This window comes from Bipolaris zeicola (genome assembly GCF_000523435.1).
Source record: "Bipolaris zeicola 26-R-13 unplaced genomic scaffold scaffold_155, whole genome shotgun sequence".
Taxonomy (NCBI): Eukaryota; Fungi; Ascomycota; class Dothideomycetes; order Pleosporales; family Pleosporaceae; genus Bipolaris; species Bipolaris zeicola.
In genome coordinates this window covers 3031-19918 of record NW_006912204.1, presented here as the reverse complement: position 1 = coordinate 19918, position 16888 = coordinate 3031, and the positions used below count along the sequence as shown (strand labels likewise).

At 53.1% G+C, this 16888-nt stretch overlaps 6 protein-coding genes across 6 annotated transcripts; 4 read left to right on the top strand and 2 right to left on the bottom strand.

Moving 5' to 3' along the window:
- Positions 1–1141: 1141 nt before the first annotated feature.
- Positions 1142–2983, bottom strand: COCCADRAFT_103329 (uncharacterized protein; the record flags this gene model as incomplete). Its single annotated transcript, XM_007716849.1, has 2 exons — positions 1142–2634; positions 2686–2983. 2 exons carry the CDS (start codon positions 2981–2983, stop codon positions 1142–1144), a joined length of 1791 nt encoding a protein of 596 aa, XP_007715039.1.
- Positions 2984–3584: 601 nt separating this feature from the next.
- COCCADRAFT_103308 (uncharacterized protein) lies at positions 3585–4948 on the top strand (the record flags this gene model as incomplete). The annotated part of the gene is made up of 5 exons (XM_007716848.1): positions 3585–3672; positions 3739–3845; positions 3907–4079; positions 4130–4532; positions 4586–4948. The coding sequence occupies 5 exons, from the start codon at positions 3585–3587 to the stop codon at positions 4946–4948; spliced, it is 1134 nt and encodes a 377-aa protein (XP_007715038.1).
- A 500-nt stretch (positions 4949–5448) lies between these two features.
- COCCADRAFT_103324 (uncharacterized protein) lies at positions 5449–7219 on the top strand (the record flags this gene model as incomplete). Its single annotated transcript, XM_007716847.1, has 5 exons — positions 5449–5523; positions 5587–5894; positions 5978–6066; positions 6183–6758; positions 7029–7219. The coding sequence occupies 5 exons, from the start codon at positions 5449–5451 to the stop codon at positions 7217–7219; spliced, it is 1239 nt and encodes a 412-aa protein (XP_007715037.1).
- A 1404-nt stretch (positions 7220–8623) lies between these two features.
- COCCADRAFT_7322 (uncharacterized protein) lies at positions 8624–9543 on the bottom strand (the record flags this gene model as incomplete). The annotated part of the gene is made up of 5 exons (XM_007716837.1): positions 8624–8649; positions 8698–8863; positions 8915–8960; positions 9177–9294; positions 9357–9543. The coding sequence occupies 5 exons, from the start codon at positions 9541–9543 to the stop codon at positions 8624–8626; spliced, it is 543 nt and encodes a 180-aa protein (XP_007715027.1).
- A 1318-nt stretch (positions 9544–10861) lies between these two features.
- On the top strand, positions 10862–13123 carry COCCADRAFT_103330 (uncharacterized protein; the record flags this gene model as incomplete). The annotated part of the gene is made up of 6 exons (XM_007716846.1): positions 10862–10929; positions 10990–11062; positions 11118–11261; positions 11353–12237; positions 12289–12478; positions 12525–13123. The coding sequence occupies 6 exons, from the start codon at positions 10862–10864 to the stop codon at positions 13121–13123; spliced, it is 1959 nt and encodes a 652-aa protein (XP_007715036.1).
- A 959-nt stretch (positions 13124–14082) lies between these two features.
- On the top strand, positions 14083–16348 carry COCCADRAFT_103360 (uncharacterized protein; the record flags this gene model as incomplete). Its single annotated transcript, XM_007716845.1, has 4 exons — positions 14083–14160; positions 14211–14267; positions 14318–15626; positions 15672–16348. 4 exons carry the CDS (start codon positions 14083–14085, stop codon positions 16346–16348), a joined length of 2121 nt encoding a protein of 706 aa, XP_007715035.1.
- Positions 16349–16888: the final 540 nt, after the last annotated feature.

Sequence of the window (16888 nt, the reverse complement as noted above, 5' to 3'; positions counted from 1 at the left end):
CGAGGGCTCTGGCAGCATGACCAGACTAGGCCGAATGCTCAGGAGAGGCCAATTAGTCGGTCAAGTCCCGGTTTACGTGCGCGGCCACGCGAGGCAGTCTTGGCCGCCATTGGACAGGCGTTGCACAAGTCGGACAGGCGATCCAAACTCTGCCAGCGTGGCTGGGCCTCTGTAGCCCTGCACCGTGCCTTTGACCGCCCCACGCGGTGGAGAGACGGATGGATGACCCCTCACCCTGCCCGGCGCTTCTCGTCTCAATACGTCCATTGTATGTACACACATGGACGTGTGTACATGTACGTATGTCATGTCTATCACCCACCCGCCTGCTCCCCGCCAACCATTACTGCCCCCTCGGCCAGCTGCTGCTGATGACGATGAGACTTACGAGGGCTGGAGTGACCATAGCTGCGCTGCCGCCCGACAGACATACAAGCAATCTCGTCCTCCTCAACCAAAAACAGACAAGACGGGAGCTAGCGACGTCCGGCTCAGCGGCTCTCTTCAGCTGCATCCCCGGAAATCGAGATGCTCAGGTTTTTGTCGCCAGCCAACATGTCATGGCGCATGCACCCCTCGTCCCCAACGGTGCCGTCCCGGGCTGAGGTCATACACCCTGTTTTCTACCTAGTGGGTGTGTGTATGTATGTATGTATGTGTGTGTGTGTGTGTGTGTACATACACACTCCAACAGAGCCTGCTGTCTGTTGTCTGTGTCTCACATCCAACGCATTCTTCCCATCCACGCGTGACACGCCTGACTCAGGCAAAGACGGTGTGTGTGCAGTAAACAATGAACATGTGTTCTCATTCGTCCACGCTTAGGCCTCCTCATTCCGCATCCACCCCTCCAACCAAACCAAGCCGGCCCCTCACCAAAATAATCTACATACATGCCGCCACCCCCCTCCCCAGTATTACAATCACTTATTCTAGAAACAAAATTCAAAAGAAAAAAAGGAAAAAAAAGACCCCGTCGCAGCATAGACGCGACTAAACTCACTAACCCCCTGTAAATGCGGACATTAACCGTACAAGCCCCTTTGGTATCATTCAAGATTACGCAAACCACGTTACGCACATGGCAAACCCTCTTCTTCTAATTATATTCACAGCCCCCGTCTCTTGCTCATCCTCTGCCTCAATCCACGTCACCAGAAAACGTTCGTCGCCGTACATTTGCCTCTCTGATGTTGTTGAGCGGGATGCCGAAATCGTCCTCATCCCAGTCTGCTTCGTCATCTGACTCCCACGAACACGGGATCTTCTCGGCGCGGCGGGCTCGATATGCACTCAGCCCAATGCCGTTGGAGATGGTCGTGGCAATCCGCAACATCATCGACACCAGATGTGCTGGCGGGCCCAGCACAATCTCATACGTCTTGCGCACTAGGGCATTGGTAAACTCTTTGCCAGGGCTGTGCTTGGGTGGATAGAACAGGTTTTGCGTCGGGGGCATCGGGGAAAACGCCCGTCGCTGCGACGCCCCCGTCAGTCGCTTCATTCTGATGCCCTCTGGTGGTGTGGCAATATCCAGGCTGGCGCGGCCAAGACTGTCGCTGTCCGAGTCACTGACCAGCGGCGGGGTAGACGGCGCTGACGACGGGCGCATATTGGTCGACACAATCGTCGTAGCATAGAATGGGACCGTCGCAGTCACGGGCGCAGATGCATCGGTCCGTTCAGTCGACAGAGCACGTACCGTCGCCTCTGATATATGTCTGCGGTGTGTCGAGCGTCCCCTAGGCTCGTCTTGTTGCTGTGCTGAGAAGGTAGCTGCCCACGGGTTCATGTCCACCGTCTCAGCGTCCATAAACTTGGGTGAGGGGCTTCGTGGAGTAACCGTCGAGAGAGAGTAGAATGAGTCAGTGCTGGACACCACGCTGCCGGCATCCGACACCTGACGCTCAAGCACTGGCTTCTCTGCGTCCCTACTCGGCTGACCTGTTGGCGACTCAATGATGCTCTGCATTGCAGACACAGATCCCGTCCGCTGCGTCTTGATTGGTGCCGTGACCGAGCGTACACCCTGAAAGATGCTTGCGCGTTCTGCCACAGAGAGACGGCGCGGGGACGGCTTGGATGAGGGCAGCAAGCTGTGCGAGTCTGGAAGTATCCTCACAAACGGAATCTCTGGTGCTTCGGGTACCGCCTCACTATTGTCCGTGCAGATGCTCCGTCGATCATCCTCGTCGTTGGACGAAGCAGTGCTGGCCTCTGAGCGTTCAGTCCCGGCAGTAGAAGGCCGCGACCCGTATTGTTCCGGCACCCAGGTCTTGTCCAAAATCCACTTCTTCGCCTGTCCTGAAGGCTTTCTCTTGATTGTCTTGCGCGGCGGACTCTTTGGCCGCTGCAGCTCCTCGACCCCAGCGCCTCGTCGGAAGGGGCATCGTGTCCGCTCATACTGCATCACTTGGGCGAGGACCGACTGGAAGTGGGTGATTTTGGCCTTGTCCTCTTCAGTCTCATAGGGGAGTTCGATACGATAATACGAGTCTTGCCGGACCCGCAGCACGAAGACGGACTGGTTGTCGACGCACCAGCATTGCGAACGCGGGAAGATGGTATGGAGCAGGTTGCCGCTGTTGAGGAAGGAGACATTGGACGCGGTTACACGGTAGATGCGTAGGACACCTGGTCAGGCATTAGCATGGCTCACAGCTCGTGGCACCTAGGACGACATACCAACTGCAAGGGTACGCTCGGTGAGCGTCTTCCACGGTATCGGCTGCCATGCGTCACCCTGACGTTCTGGTGAGGGGCGCCGAGCCGAGGTGGCTGTGGTAAAGGAGAAGATCCTAGAGTCGGAACAGACAAAGAGAGTTTCGATGCCATCGACGCTGTTTGTAGACGCAGGCACCGATGCTGTCCTTGGTGCGGTGCGCGTGGGAAGGGTGAAGCTCCTCCGTGCGGCTACAGGGTTGTTGGCAGTCAGAGAGGAGGGCGCGTCATGGAGGTGCTGGGGTGAAGCCGGCAGGGACATGGCGGGTCAGCTATGCGAGCATTTCGGGGCTGAAGAGGCTGCGGCGAGGAATAGTGTATACAGGAAAGCGTCCGGCGCCTGGTAGGAGGATTCGATGTGTGCTCAACAAGAGTCGTGTGCGTGTTGAGGGCGAGGTCGTCTCAGCTCTGTCCGTCCCTGGCCGGCGGCGGACGAGTACGCGCTACCGCCATGGCCACTGGGACGGTGTCGAGTCTCAGCCCGGTCAGCCCATGGCGGCGGCAACCCCACGTCTCTCTGACATGAGCCACACCGCAGTATCAGCGGACAAGACGGATCAAGGTGCATGTAGAGAGAGTGAGAGAGAGTGCAGTGACTATGTACATACATGACAGCGCGCATGCCCCGCGTTCGCGACAGCGCTACATGGCACCTGCAACGGTGACGGCGCGGGTGCTGGCGCCCCCATACATAGAAACAGTAGCTCCATGTTCGTCATCTGCTCCACCAGTTCGCAGGCGTTCGCACAGCACACAGTCGACGCCGACGTGGAGCCACTACGTACGTGTGCACTGAGCTTCTGCTGCGTGCTCTCGTCAGACCACTGCACTGCTCGTCCGACTGTCTACTCAGACTGCCCGCCATGGACAAAATCGACATAGCCAACTTCGATGTGTCCAATTTCGACCCCAATGCCATCCTGCGGGGCGCCCAGCTGACTCTAGTTGGCGGTATGTTGCTACCTACCCATCAGGGTATCGTCATCTTCCACAGCTGCTGTCTGACACCCTACACAGTCAATCGTGCCCTCCAGAACCCGCGTCTCTTTACCTCCGACCACTACCGCCAGGCCGCCATAGCCGTAGCTGCTGGCGTCGCCATCCGCATCATTGTCGCCATTCCCGTACGTTCCGGAGCATAGCCTGACCAGGTTCACAGCAAACAGCGTCGCTTACATATTTCAGATTGTTGGTGTACGAGTGCTACTATGGATTCTCTCACTGTTTGTCGACATGAGCCAGACGGGGTTGGACGAAACGATCATAGATGGCCTCCACTTCCTTGAGCACTCGGTGCTTCAGGTGCCCTTCTTCCTCATGACGCTGATGCGCTATGTGACGCCGACGCTCGACCAAATGTCAGTCACCACCACTTGTACTCGGGCTCGTCTAACCTCCATCTTTGCAGGTTCATGGACTCGCTGCGCTGGGTCGACGAGACATACGTACAAAAGCACAAGACGGACGATCCGCACAACCTCCGCGCCATGTACTATCCCAACCTTGAAAAGTACCCCGACCATGCACCTAAGCCGGAGAAGAAGGAGAAGAAGCCCCTCAAGCAGACTGTGATAATGTACGCCACAAAACAGAGCAGAAAGGCGGCCATTTCACTGGGAGTCTTGGCTCTCTCCTACGTGCCTTACATAGGACGCTTAGTGCTTCCGGCTGCCAGTTTCTACACTTTCAAGAAGGCGGTGGGAACTCAGCCAGCTGCTGCCATTTTCGCAATGTCTCTCCTCTTCCCTCGCAGGTACTTGGTCAGCTTCCTACAAGCCTACTTTTCTTCTCGCACGCTTATGCGTGAGCTGGTATGTTCCGCTTTCGGTATCTCCCAAACCTTATTCCGCTGACACCCCGTAAGCTCGAGCCGTACTTCAGCCGTGTTCGTTACACCAAAGAGCAGAAGAAGCTTTGGTTCAAAGACCGCGCCGGTGTCCTTTTTGGGTTCGGCCTCGGCTTCTACATCTTTGTCAAGATCCCACTCGTCGGCGTCCTAATCTACGGTCTCGCTGAAGCCTCGACAGCGTATCTCATTACCAAAATCACCGAACCACCTCTGCCGCCGACTGAAGCCGAAAAGTTCAAGGAAGAGTCGCTCCGCTGGAAGAACAAGCACGAGTTTCTCAATATGCCCTGGCAACACATGGACGAATACAATCTGGCAATGCACAGGCCCAAGGAGCAGTCTGAAGTGCGCCAGACTCCGAGGAAAACATTTAGCTAGGACGGCATAATGTCCACCCCGCTTGGCCTAAACTGAGAGCAGCCCCTCAGCCATGACGTACACGCAGCTTATTTCCGTGGAAGCAATGGCGGCCAGGTTCAATTGGACAGTTGGCGGTCAAGCGCAATGGACTGCCACGCTATCTAGTATGGCGGGATGATGATGTCCGATATGGACATGCCCCGCAGTGGGGTTGACGCGTCTTGTTATGGGAGGTAGCCTGATAGCTCCATTCAACGATACATAACGTAACCGCATCGTATCACTGAGCTTATCATAGACGATGTATCGATAGTTTGAGAGGGAATGTACGGCATCTCGGTAATTGGGTGTTGTAGCGATAACAATCCATGACCTGACCCTTTCGGCATCCCCCTTCGTCCGCCTGACATTATATCATGAGCCCCTCTTTCTGTAATGGATCGTGTTTGCTCCTTCTTACTTCCTTTTGATTTTCATCCCAGTCCCAATTCCTAACTTGCAGATTTCAAACCGTTACTATGGGTAAAGACGCCATCCGATACGCAGCCAAAGTCGATCTAGACAAACCAGCAGCAGAGCAAGAATGCTTGCACGTGTGTCTCCCACATCTCACACTTGATTATCCCGTTCTAACCAAAGTCACACCCCAATTCTAGAACCGCTGGCATCCTGAAAACCCCTCGTACGCCACCATCAAGCCCGGTGAAGTCGTCAAGATCGAATGCGTCGACTGGACCGGCGGCCAAATTGGCAACAACGACTCAGCCGACGACGTGCGCAACGTTGATCTCACAAAGATCCACTATCTAACCGGTCCCTTTGATATTGAGACTGCAGAGCCTGGTGATGTACTTGTAGTTGAGATTCAGGATGTGCAGCCTTTGGATGAGCAACCGTGGGGTTTCACTGGTATCTTCGCGAGAGAGAACGGAGGCGGGTTTCTAGATGAGATTTATCCTGAGCCGTAAGTTTTGTTCCACGAAATTACTTTATGTGTGAATTATGTGGGGTTTTGAAAAAGGAGAACGAGGACTGACAAGAGCAAAGAGCAAAAGCGATATGGGATTTCGAAGGTATATTCTGTAGTTCCAGACACATTCCTGGTGTTAGATTCGCCGGCTTGATTCATCCTGGTAGTAAGTCATATTCCCTTCTCCCCCTTCTCCCCCCCTTTCCCTTTCCCCACCCCCCACAAACAGCAGAACAAAAAGATATATATAAAAAAAAATATACCAACTCAAGACCACAAAAGTCCTCGGCTGCGCCCCCTCGCAAGAAATCCTCGAAACCTGGAACACCCGCGAAGCCGAACTAATCTCAACACACACCCACCTCAACCGCATCGTCGCCCAACCGCCTCAACCCCTCAACACGCACGCCGGCACCGCCTCTGGCTCTCTAAAATCCAAAATCGGCCAAGAAGGCGCCCGCACCATCCCGGGCCGCCCCGAACACGGCGGAAACTGCGACATCAAGAACCTCTCCCGCGGCTCCAAAGTCTACCTCCCCGTCCATGTGTCTGGTGCTAAATTCAGCGTCGGCGACTTGCACTTTAGCCAGGGCGACGGCGAAATTTCCTTTTGCGGTGCGATTGAGATGGCGGGGGTGATTACGCTCAAGTTTAGTGTTATGAAAGGTGGTGTCAAGGAACTCGATATCAAGAGTCCCATTTACATACCTGGACCTGTTGAGCCGCAGTTTGGTCCCGGGAGGTATATTTATTTTGAGGGGTTTAGTGTGGATGAGAAGGGGAAGCAACATTACTTGGATGCGACGGTGGCGTATAGGCAGACGTGTTTGAGGGCTATTGAGTATTTGAGGCGGTATGGTGAGTTTGGTTTTCTCGTTTCCTTTCGCGGGTTGTTTCTTTTAGCTCTTTTATCATCTATCTTCATTCCTCACTCCCCTTCTTTTTTTCTTTTTCTCTTACTCTACGATTTTTCTTTTCTTTTTCAACGTGGGCTTTGTTTTTTTGGGATATCCCTACCTTTGTCATGGCATGAACATGCTATGAAACACTTTGAATTTCCTTATTTCTTCTTCCTTTTTTTTCCCTTACATGTTTATGGCGCTAACCGAGACATTTTTTTTCAAATAGGCTACAGCGACTATCAGATCTATCTGCTGCTCTCATGTGCACCGGTACAGGGACATGTGGCGGGCATTGTCGATATTCCCAACGCGTGTACGACTATGGGACTACCGATGGATATCTTTGATTTTGATATCAGTCCGCATGTTCCGGCTACGAAGAGGGATCTCGGTACTTGTGCATATGCGTCAAAGTAGGATGCTTACCCCGCAGTGCATGTTTGATATGCAACTGTTTGTTTTTTGTGTAGTCATTGGGGTAGTTCTCAGATGCGGCTGTTACAAGATGGCCCATGCATGTATTTTGAACTTGGTTGTCTCAGAAGAAATGATTACAATACCATAGGATTGTTGCTGTTCATTGCCTATGATGAGGAGGGACGAGAGAAATATCCCGTAAAACCCGCACCACCGCGACAACGGGTTGAGAGCATAATGGATGCAAAACTCAAACCCCCAAATCTAACTTTCCGCCTGTCCCCTGGTTCTAGGGAGAGTTTTTTGTCCGTGGTCTGAATGTTGATCCGTATCGAATAGAAAGGGCCGATTGGTCACCCTAATGTTGGGGTTGAGAAAGCGACCCAAGGGAGAACGGAGAAGAGATAAAACACGATGCTCCGGATTACGAGCGAGAGTGTGTTTCCCTTGAACCGTATCTGTAAACCTTGGCTCTTTCCCGTGCAATCACGATCTCGATCTTGATTTGATCAAATAATGGATGTGAGACAAGTGGCATACCTCAGGATGGAGAATAATTATGAAAGTGGGGGACGAATATTCAAGATATTGTGGAACGGGTGGAGCGAATGCCGTGGTATTAAGTTGAGCATTAGACAACGCGGTAATACGTACTCTGATTATTATTCAATTGAGCACTGGCTGCTCTGTTATGTTAGTTTGACCCGTGCGATCGCTGCCCACGACACACGCATGTCGCGCCGATCAACGATAGAAGTTAGATATTGAGCGTACAGTAATGGCCTCTTCGAAAAAGAATGAGGCAACTCTGAGAATGTCTACCAAAGCTGAGCAGCGGCACATGGTTTGCTCGGCCAATGATAATCTTTCTACGAGAACCATTATATTTCAGAGCTGCCATGACAGCGATACAACCACGGCTATTGTTCGTCATAGTGCAATATAGACAGCAGATGTAATACTATCGACATACTTCGCTAACATGAAAGAGATGCCAGATGGCAGTAAAGCGATAAACTGACTAGGACTGGCTTCTTTTAGCATGGGGGATGGCGTGCCAGCGACACAGAATCAGAAATATCCGCTACAGTCATGCCGTGTGGTTCAGGAATCTCAAAGAAAGGTGTGGGATATGGTTATGGATTTGTTGTTCAGGGATGGGTCGGAAAATTGTGAGGGTGGTGTAAACATGATGTATTGAGCCATAATCATGGGCAATGCATAGTCGTTCTTCTTACCTAAGAGATTACTAAGGGCACATGATAGCATTGAATAGCCCTTTCCTCTTATGTTGCGCCATAAGCCGAGTCGAAGCCGGGATGAGGTCCGAGTTTGGCTGACATGTGTAGTCCCAGTGGCGCACTACCATGTGACGCTCGGTATATGTTTGCTGCGTTAGTCTTTTCACAAAACCTTTTCAGCAGCGGAGACTAAGGTTGTTAGCTGCGTAATGTCTTTATGCACCAAGAAAGATTTACCGTTGAGCCCAGTGTTGTCGGGTTCTACGTGCGCGGCCTTGACAGTACCATTTTCGATTACGAGGGCGTATCGCTTTGAACGATCGCCTCCGAAGATGGATGCGCCATCAAAAGACAGGTCAAGCGCTTTTGTGAAGCCAAGGCTAGGATCGCCCAAGAAGCGAATCTGGCTGTTTTAATACAGGGTAGCTGGACTATGATGCGAGGTAACACTTACGCCACTCGAGCCGGAAGGATCAAGAATCTTACCCCATGCTTTCATACTATGAATCCATAACGTTAGTACCAGAAAATGACAATCAGCTCCAAGGAACTGTTTCCACGGAGAATTTTTTTTCTTTTGTGGACAATGTCTCTTGTGCACGGCGAGTCCATGACCCACGAGTCAAACAAGACGTGGCCGCCACCGTGTCGCCGAGTCAGCCATGAGGAGGTAGCCGTGGCTGCCGGGGAGATTTTTGCGAGGAGACTAAACCTACACAAACGGGTCGTTGACCGAGACGACAAAGACTTTGCCGGCGTCTTTCAGCTTGGGAGAGTTGATGTAGCCGGGTACATGGCTTTCCGAGCACGAAGGCGAAAAGGCGGCTGGGACACCTGCGGCTTCTGTCAGACGGCCGCGTTTTTGGAAATGGAGATTGGCGCCGTGTTGGGCTCACCGACAATGACACCCTTGCCAGTCAACTCTTTGGCGAGGTTGACCTTATTGCCGGGTGATCCCTCGACCAGGTCGACGTCGGGCAGCTTGTCGCCCACCTTGACGAATGCGGGCGACGAAGCATGGAAGAGACGGCGGCCAGCGAGGGGGAGCGCGAGGGGCAGACGACGAGAGGCAACAGAGAACATGGCGGATGCAGCACTAGTAGACAGGCGAGAGAGTGCGTGTGTACGTAGTGGTAATAGTAGTAGTAGTAGTAGTAGTAGTAGTAGTAGTAGTAGTAGTAAGTAGAGTGTCGTGGGTACGTGTGTACATACGTAGTAGAGCACGTGTGTGTGTGTGGACTGGGGGTGATGGTGGTGGTGAAGGTGGGGGTGCTCAGTTTTGGCTTAGCTGTGCGGAAGGCGGAAGGCGGCAGGCGCAGGCCAGGGCGAGGGCGACAGCCAAGGGCAGCCCCTTCCCTCACCGACGTCTCTAAGAGGATGCAACCCACAATATCCAGACGCCCGTTTCGGACGTGACAGGCTCCATAAATACGTTGCGGTGCGCATGCCAACCAAGAGCAGTACTCTAGGCCTCACGGCGGCAAGCAGCTTGCGGATAATGACTTGGCTTGGGGGGAGAGGGGGGGCCCACTGGTGCGTTAGTGGGTGCATCTCGCACGCTTGCTGTGCGGTGCCGATCCTACTACTGTGCGGCTGGTCATGGGCCGTCAGCGGCATAGCTAGCGGAGCTGCCCACGTCAAGAGGGCGAAGAGACCCATGGCACAGCGACTGGAGAGGGTGGCGTGCGGTGCCCTGGGCGGCAGCATCACCACCACCATCACCACCACCACTGCCGCCACGACCGCACCTTGCATGTCTGCGCGCTTTTCCACCACCCCCCCTCCATCGACCACAGCCGCAGACACCAAGACATGTACCCCAGCCACGCATGCGGGCTTGATGCTATGTGGCGGCGCTCGACAATGTATGCGTAAATGTATAAAAAAGGGACACACGGCCCTCTCGTATCCGCCCGCCCCAGCATCCCTGTTCTCCTCGCTCGGCACGCCCGCTTGGCACCCCTAGCCCATGCTCGACTGCAATCCTCTCAAGGCCCGGGTTAACCTGCTTTAGGGCCGTTTAGCTCACAAGCCAACGAGCAGAGCCCATGTCTCCTTGCCTCTTCTACCTGAAGGTCCAGATCTCGTCCATTGCCCTCCGTTCTCCTGCGACAAGCCGCGCCTGTTTTGGCTAATTTCGTCATCGCCCTTTCACCCTCCATTCTCTCTGCCAAGCGACCACTCCCTACCACCCGTACATTCCAACGCGCACCCTGAGCCTCGCGCGCCCTCCGCCGTTTGCCGCCCTCTCGACTTGCCTCGTCCCAATTGCTCCTGTCCGTGCCCGCCCTCTCGACATCCATCTTGCCCATCGACGCGAGGTGCCTGTTCCTGTCGCGCACCCACTTGGACGGCCACCCAGGCATTCTGCGCCTCTTGCGCCTCTAACTCTCCCGGCACCATGGATTCCAACCAAGGCGGTGGAGGCGGCTCCAACAACTCGAGCGACTTTGTGCGCAAGCTGTACAAGTACGTTGAGGCGCGCAGCTGTCCAGACCGAGGCCCTTGAATCAACTAACGCCAATTCAGGATGCTCGAGAACCCCAGCGACGAAAGTGTAGTCCGGTGGGGCAATGACGGTGACAGTTTTGTCGTCTTGGAAGTATGCATCTACTAGTCCCATTTGTTTCGTTGCAAGCAAGTTAACCCCGAGCCAGAACGAAAAGTTTACCAAACACATACTCCCCAAACACTTCAAGCACAGCAACTTTGCCAGTTTTGTGCGCCAACTGAACAAATATGATTTCCACAAAGTCCGCCACAACAATGAAGAAAATGGGCAGTCGCCCTATGGACCTGGGGTACGCTTTGCACACACGCTCTTTGCGGCTTTCGTTCGCTGGACATACCATCCCACGTTTGACTTGACCATGGCTAACCAACACCACACAGGCCTGGGAATTCAAGCACCCCGATTTCAAGATGAACAACAAAGATGCCCTCGACAACATTCGCCGAAAGGCTCCCGCACCACGAAAACCAAACCAAGCAGCCGCTGAAGACTTTGCGCCCTCACAGCAAATGGACATGGTCAGCGGCCAATTAATGGCGACACAAGCCCAATTACACCAGCTCGAGGGCCGATACAACGAACTGAACATTCATCACTCCATGCTTTTGCAAGAGGTCATTGGTTTACAAAAGACGGTCGTTAACCACGAGCATGTCATGCAGCAAATCATGACTTTCTTGCATGGGGTTGATGCGACGCAGCGGAGGAATAGCAAGCTCGTCTTCAATGGCGGTGAAGCCCAGAATGGCAACATGGACCCCCCATCGAACAATGACGACGACAACCCGGCTTCGCCATTGCAGCATGCCTCTAAGCTTCTCAGTGAAACCAACGCCGATGCCATGCTGAACCCCCGCAACCTGGAGCACATGAATGAGATTACCATGAGGATGAATGGCACCTTGACAACACCACCACCAGACTTTGCTCGCGCACAAATGCGGCCCACAAGCCGCGGCCCGCCATCAGCGACTTCGACAAACTCGATGCGCCTGGACAACTTGGACAACCTTGTATATCCAGTTGGATCCTCCAATGGTATTGATCCCATGTACAGCGAGCACATCAACAACATCCCATACGCTGCTCCACCAAAAGCCGTGGACCAAAATGAGCCCAAGGTACCCGAGGGAAAGAAGAAGAGTGCTTTCCCTGACCCAGGGTGGATTAGGCCGCCACAAATCTTGCTTGTCGAGGACGACCCTACGTGTCGTCGTATTGGAAGCAAGTTTTTGTATGCTTTCCACTGCTCTATCGATAGTGCTGTAAGTTTTCTTCTGGTCTCAACACCTGCTACTTGTATTAACTGAGCTTAGCTCGACGGTCTTGAGGCTGTCAACAAGATGAATGCTGGCTCTAAATACGACTTGGTCTTGATGGATATCATTATGCCAAATCTCGACGGTGTCTCCGCGTGCCATCTGATCCGGCAATTTGACACCACACCTATTGTCGCAATGACATCAAACATTCGTAGCGATGACATTTCCATGTACTTCCAGCATGGTAAGACGGCCCTGACTACCTACTAGCTTTGTACTAACAAGATTAGGTATGAATGACGTTCTACCCAAGCCATTTACCAAGGAAGGACTATTGCATATGCTAGAAAAACATCTTGTCCATCTGAAAAAACCATCAGCCCAAGGTGACGGGTCCATGGTGGCACCACAACCTGTACCGATAGCACGACAGTTGGTGCTCAAGGAAGAGGAATCGCCAGGCAAATCACCACAAGCCGTCAGCAACTGGAACTCGCCCAACCAAATCCCGGGCGTATCCCCGGTCGGCACTTCAGTTCCAGAAGACTTTGCGCAAGCCATGCGAGGACAACCAGTGCAACACCCGAATTCATACGGAGTCAATCCTATGCAAGGGAACATGGGGTACAATGCTTCATCACATATGCAAATGCAATCACAGCAACAGCAGCAGCAACAACAGCAGCAGCAACAACAGCAACAACAACAACAACAACAACAACAACAGCAGCAGCAGCAGCAGCAACAACAGGCACAACTACAAGGTCATCGCAGACAGGTCTCTGAGATTTCCGGTGGCGACGATATGAACAACCCAGCGAAACGTCAACAAATGTATCCTCCTCAGATGCAACAGCAAATGGGGGCAATGCAGCCGCGCCCTCATTGATTGGCGGCGTGTTAGACGAGTCTGAAGCGAAATCAAAAGTATAAAAAAAACATAGAGGAGAGAAACTGGACACTGGCTTTTATGCCAGCAGGCATTAGCGACGGAGTTTTAATACAGAACAAGGGTGTTCTGTGCGACTCGTAACCGATATCCCATGGTCGCAAGGCCATTTGTCGTGGCTGGCCCTTTGACGCTTTGTAGTAAAACACAAGGATACAACGGTTCAAAAGCTATGTTGTGGGGGAAGGGCACCAAGGACTGTGTGTTCTGGGCGTTCAAGGTTGGAAAGTGACTTGTTGTTAAGTGACTTGGGAGCTGGGCTGGACATTTGCTAGGAAATACCCTACTTGCTAGAGAAACAATTTGACATGTTATTTTGCTCCAAGGCAACGGAGCTATAAGAGAGCAAGACCTTGTCCTTATCAAGAACGAGTGCAGTGTGTTGCTCCGCAGCGTGTAAAGCTACTGTGGCTAGTCGTGAGCGGCCCAGGAGACTTATGTACCGACGCCTCCGCCATAGGCGACGGGCTTTGTACAGAATCCGCACGTCAGGCGGCGTCTGGTGCTTGTCAACGTGTGATAGCGGACATGTTTCAGGGCGCAGGTGTCGTCGCAATAAGCATTTTGCAGTAGATGCTGCCCCCCGGCGGTCCAGACCACCACAGCCTGGCCAGAAGGCTGCGCACGAGCTCGTTCGATATTCATGCGCCCTGTTGCAGCGGCTTACCCGCAGAGCCTTCCCGCTAAAGGACCCGAGTCCAGACGGGACCCGGGGCGCTGGTTTTGCGTGGTGGTCCCCGGTTTTGGGCTTGTGACTCAGCGGCGGTGGTGAGTGTGTGTGGAAGCTTTTTTGGATGTCGTAGCAAAACACCCCGCTACCGACTGCCCGCCCCATTCTACACCCCCAGCCGCCCACCTTTGATCCTTTTTTGCGCAGTACAACACACCCCCCTTCAAGCATGCCGCCAAAAGGAAAAAAGGCGCACGACAAGGGCAAGTCGGGCGAGGAGGAGCGCGACGAGCCGCTGCAGGCCGTGGTGTGTAGTGCCATGCCTTGAATCCATACGGAATTTTGCTAACTCTGTAGATACTCGCCGACCCGTTTGAAACACGCTTCAGTCCCTTCACCCTCGAACACCCAAGGGTACGCATCCCCGTGCAGAGGCACCAGTCGCATGCTGACACGCTTGCTAGTGTCTGCTGCCCCTCGCAAACACCCCGCTCATCGAGTACACGTTCGAGTTTCTCGCAAACGCCGGCGTAGAAGAGGTCTTTGTATACTGCGGCGCACACCGGCAACAGGTTGAAGACTATGTCAAGGCTTCAAAATGGTCCTCCAAGTCATCGCCCTTTTCCAAACTAGAGCTGATCCAGTCGACATCGCATTCCATTGGTGATGCGATGCGCGACCTCGATAGCAGGGGATTGCTAGTCGGTGACTTTCTCTTGGTCTATGGTGATGTCGTCAGCAACCTGCCACTAGAGTCTGCGCTGGCAGCGCATAGGGCGCGACGATTGAAGGACAAGAATGCCATCATGACCATGGTACTGCGCGAGGCAGGTACCAATCATAGGACAAAAGCCCAGGAAACCAGCCCCGTCTTCGTTATCGACCCGCGCAAGGACAGATGTTTACACTTTGAGCAAATGCCCAACCGGGAGCAGACCCACTATCTGTCTATTGACCCTGAAATACTCTCGACTCACCAAGAAATCGAGGTCCGCGAGGATCTAATCGATTGTGGTATCGACATCTGTACACCAGATGTGTTGGCGTTGTGGAGTGACAACTTTGATTTCCAAGCGCCTCGCAAAGGCTTCCTACACAGCGTATTGAAAGATTATGAACTCAACGGCAAAACCTTCCACACGCACATCATATCAGACCACTACGCGGCAAGAGTACGGAATCTCCACGCTTATGACTCAGTCAGCAAGGATATCGTGTCACGCTGGGCGTATCCGCTATGTCCAGACAGCAACCTGGTGCAAGGGCAGTCATACCGGCTGCAGAAGCGTAACACGTACAAGGAGGAGGGTGTAATTCTAGCTCGCGACTGCATCGTTGGGCCCAAAACGGTCATTGGACGGGGCACCAGTGTAGGCGAAAAAAGTGTCATCACCAACAGCATCATTGGAAGGAATTGCCAAATTGGCCGAAATGTCAAGATTGATGGAGCATACATCTGGGACTACGCTAGCATAGGAGATGGCAGCACAGTAACCAAGGCTATTATTGCAAACGAAGCAGCGATAGGGCGAAGGTGCACAATAGAGGCTGGCGCACTCATCTCATACGGAGTTAGCATTGGCGAGGGCATGGTTGTTCAGGGAGAGCACAGAATCACAAGAACAAAGCGGAGACGAGAAGAAGGCGAGGAGCTCGTTCGGGGCGATGCAGAACCAGCGATTGTTGGTGAAAAAGGCGACGGATTCGAGTTTCACGACTCGGATGAGGATGATGAGGATGAACTTATCGAGGGTCTTGTCCTCAAGGGGCCGAGTAAGTCGAAACACACAACCGCTGCAACCGTGCTAACACAACTAGTGTACAACCTGTCAAACGAGTCAATATCGACGCTCAATTCGGACTCTGAAGCAGACGAGTACGATATAGAGCGCCGCGAGAGATCAGCAACAAGCAGTTTCCTTTCGGTAGGCTCTGCAGACAGCCAGCACGCGGCCAACTTTGATCACGATGCTTCGGCGAGTATCTACGACTCGCTGGTTGAGGGCCATGAATCCGCCAATATTCAACTGGAACTCACAGCACTTCGTATGAGTACCAACGCGTCGGACCATCAAGTAAGACGTGCAGTTGTCTCGTCTTTCGTCAAGCGTGTCATTTCACTCATCAAATCGGGCGAGACAATGAAGAACGCAATTGCGCAAGTCTTTGGGCATCACAAGGAGCTCATCGATCGGTCCATCTTCGATAAGAGCGCACAAAGCAAGGTTGATCAGATCGACTTTTTACTATTGTTGCAAGCAGACCTGTGCAACAAGGAGAACGGCGATAGCATCCTGCTGAGCGCAGCAACCAAACTTGTGGAGTTGGATTGTATCGAGGAGGACGGCATGCTGCAGTGGTGGGAAGATGAAAAGAGTGCAGAGAATGCAGAAATGGCGAAGGTGCGGGAGAAGACAAAGTCGCTCATCGATTTCTTGCAGCAGGAGAGTGAAGATGAGAGTGAGGAGGATGAGGAGAGCGAAGAGGATGAATAGACGGATGTAGGCTGAAGCCGTTAACGTCCAAGTGAATGACTACTGCTATTGGACCGGTGCATTGGGTGCTCGCCAAAAAAAGATGGCATCATGATACAAACGGGTTCTCTTTTTTCTTGTCTATGCTCTCTACGGGGTCCCTTAGCGTTGGTAGTCTCCAAACCCCAATGTAGAGGTTTAGCGACAGCTCTGCACCCACACCTGTCAAGACGTGGGGTGGCGCAGAACTGTTTTTCTTCTCAAGTTCTTTTTTCTGTGTGCTCAGGAGAAGTGAAGTGTCGTGGTGAAACACAAAAAGCACGGCATGGTTGTCGGGGCATATCCGAGGTCACGAGCACGTGTTTGCGAGAGATGGTGTGGAGGTCCCTACAGATATAGAACCATGGTAGATGGTGGGCAGCGCTACTGCAGGAGTCACAGGCTGCAACATGGAGGGGTGGAGGAGGGTAGCAAAAGGGGTGGGTTAAGGTTCAGAGGAGGTTTGAGCCGGTGTTTGCGGTACATGGGATGGGCGGGCGCCACATGGAAAGGCGGCGAAGA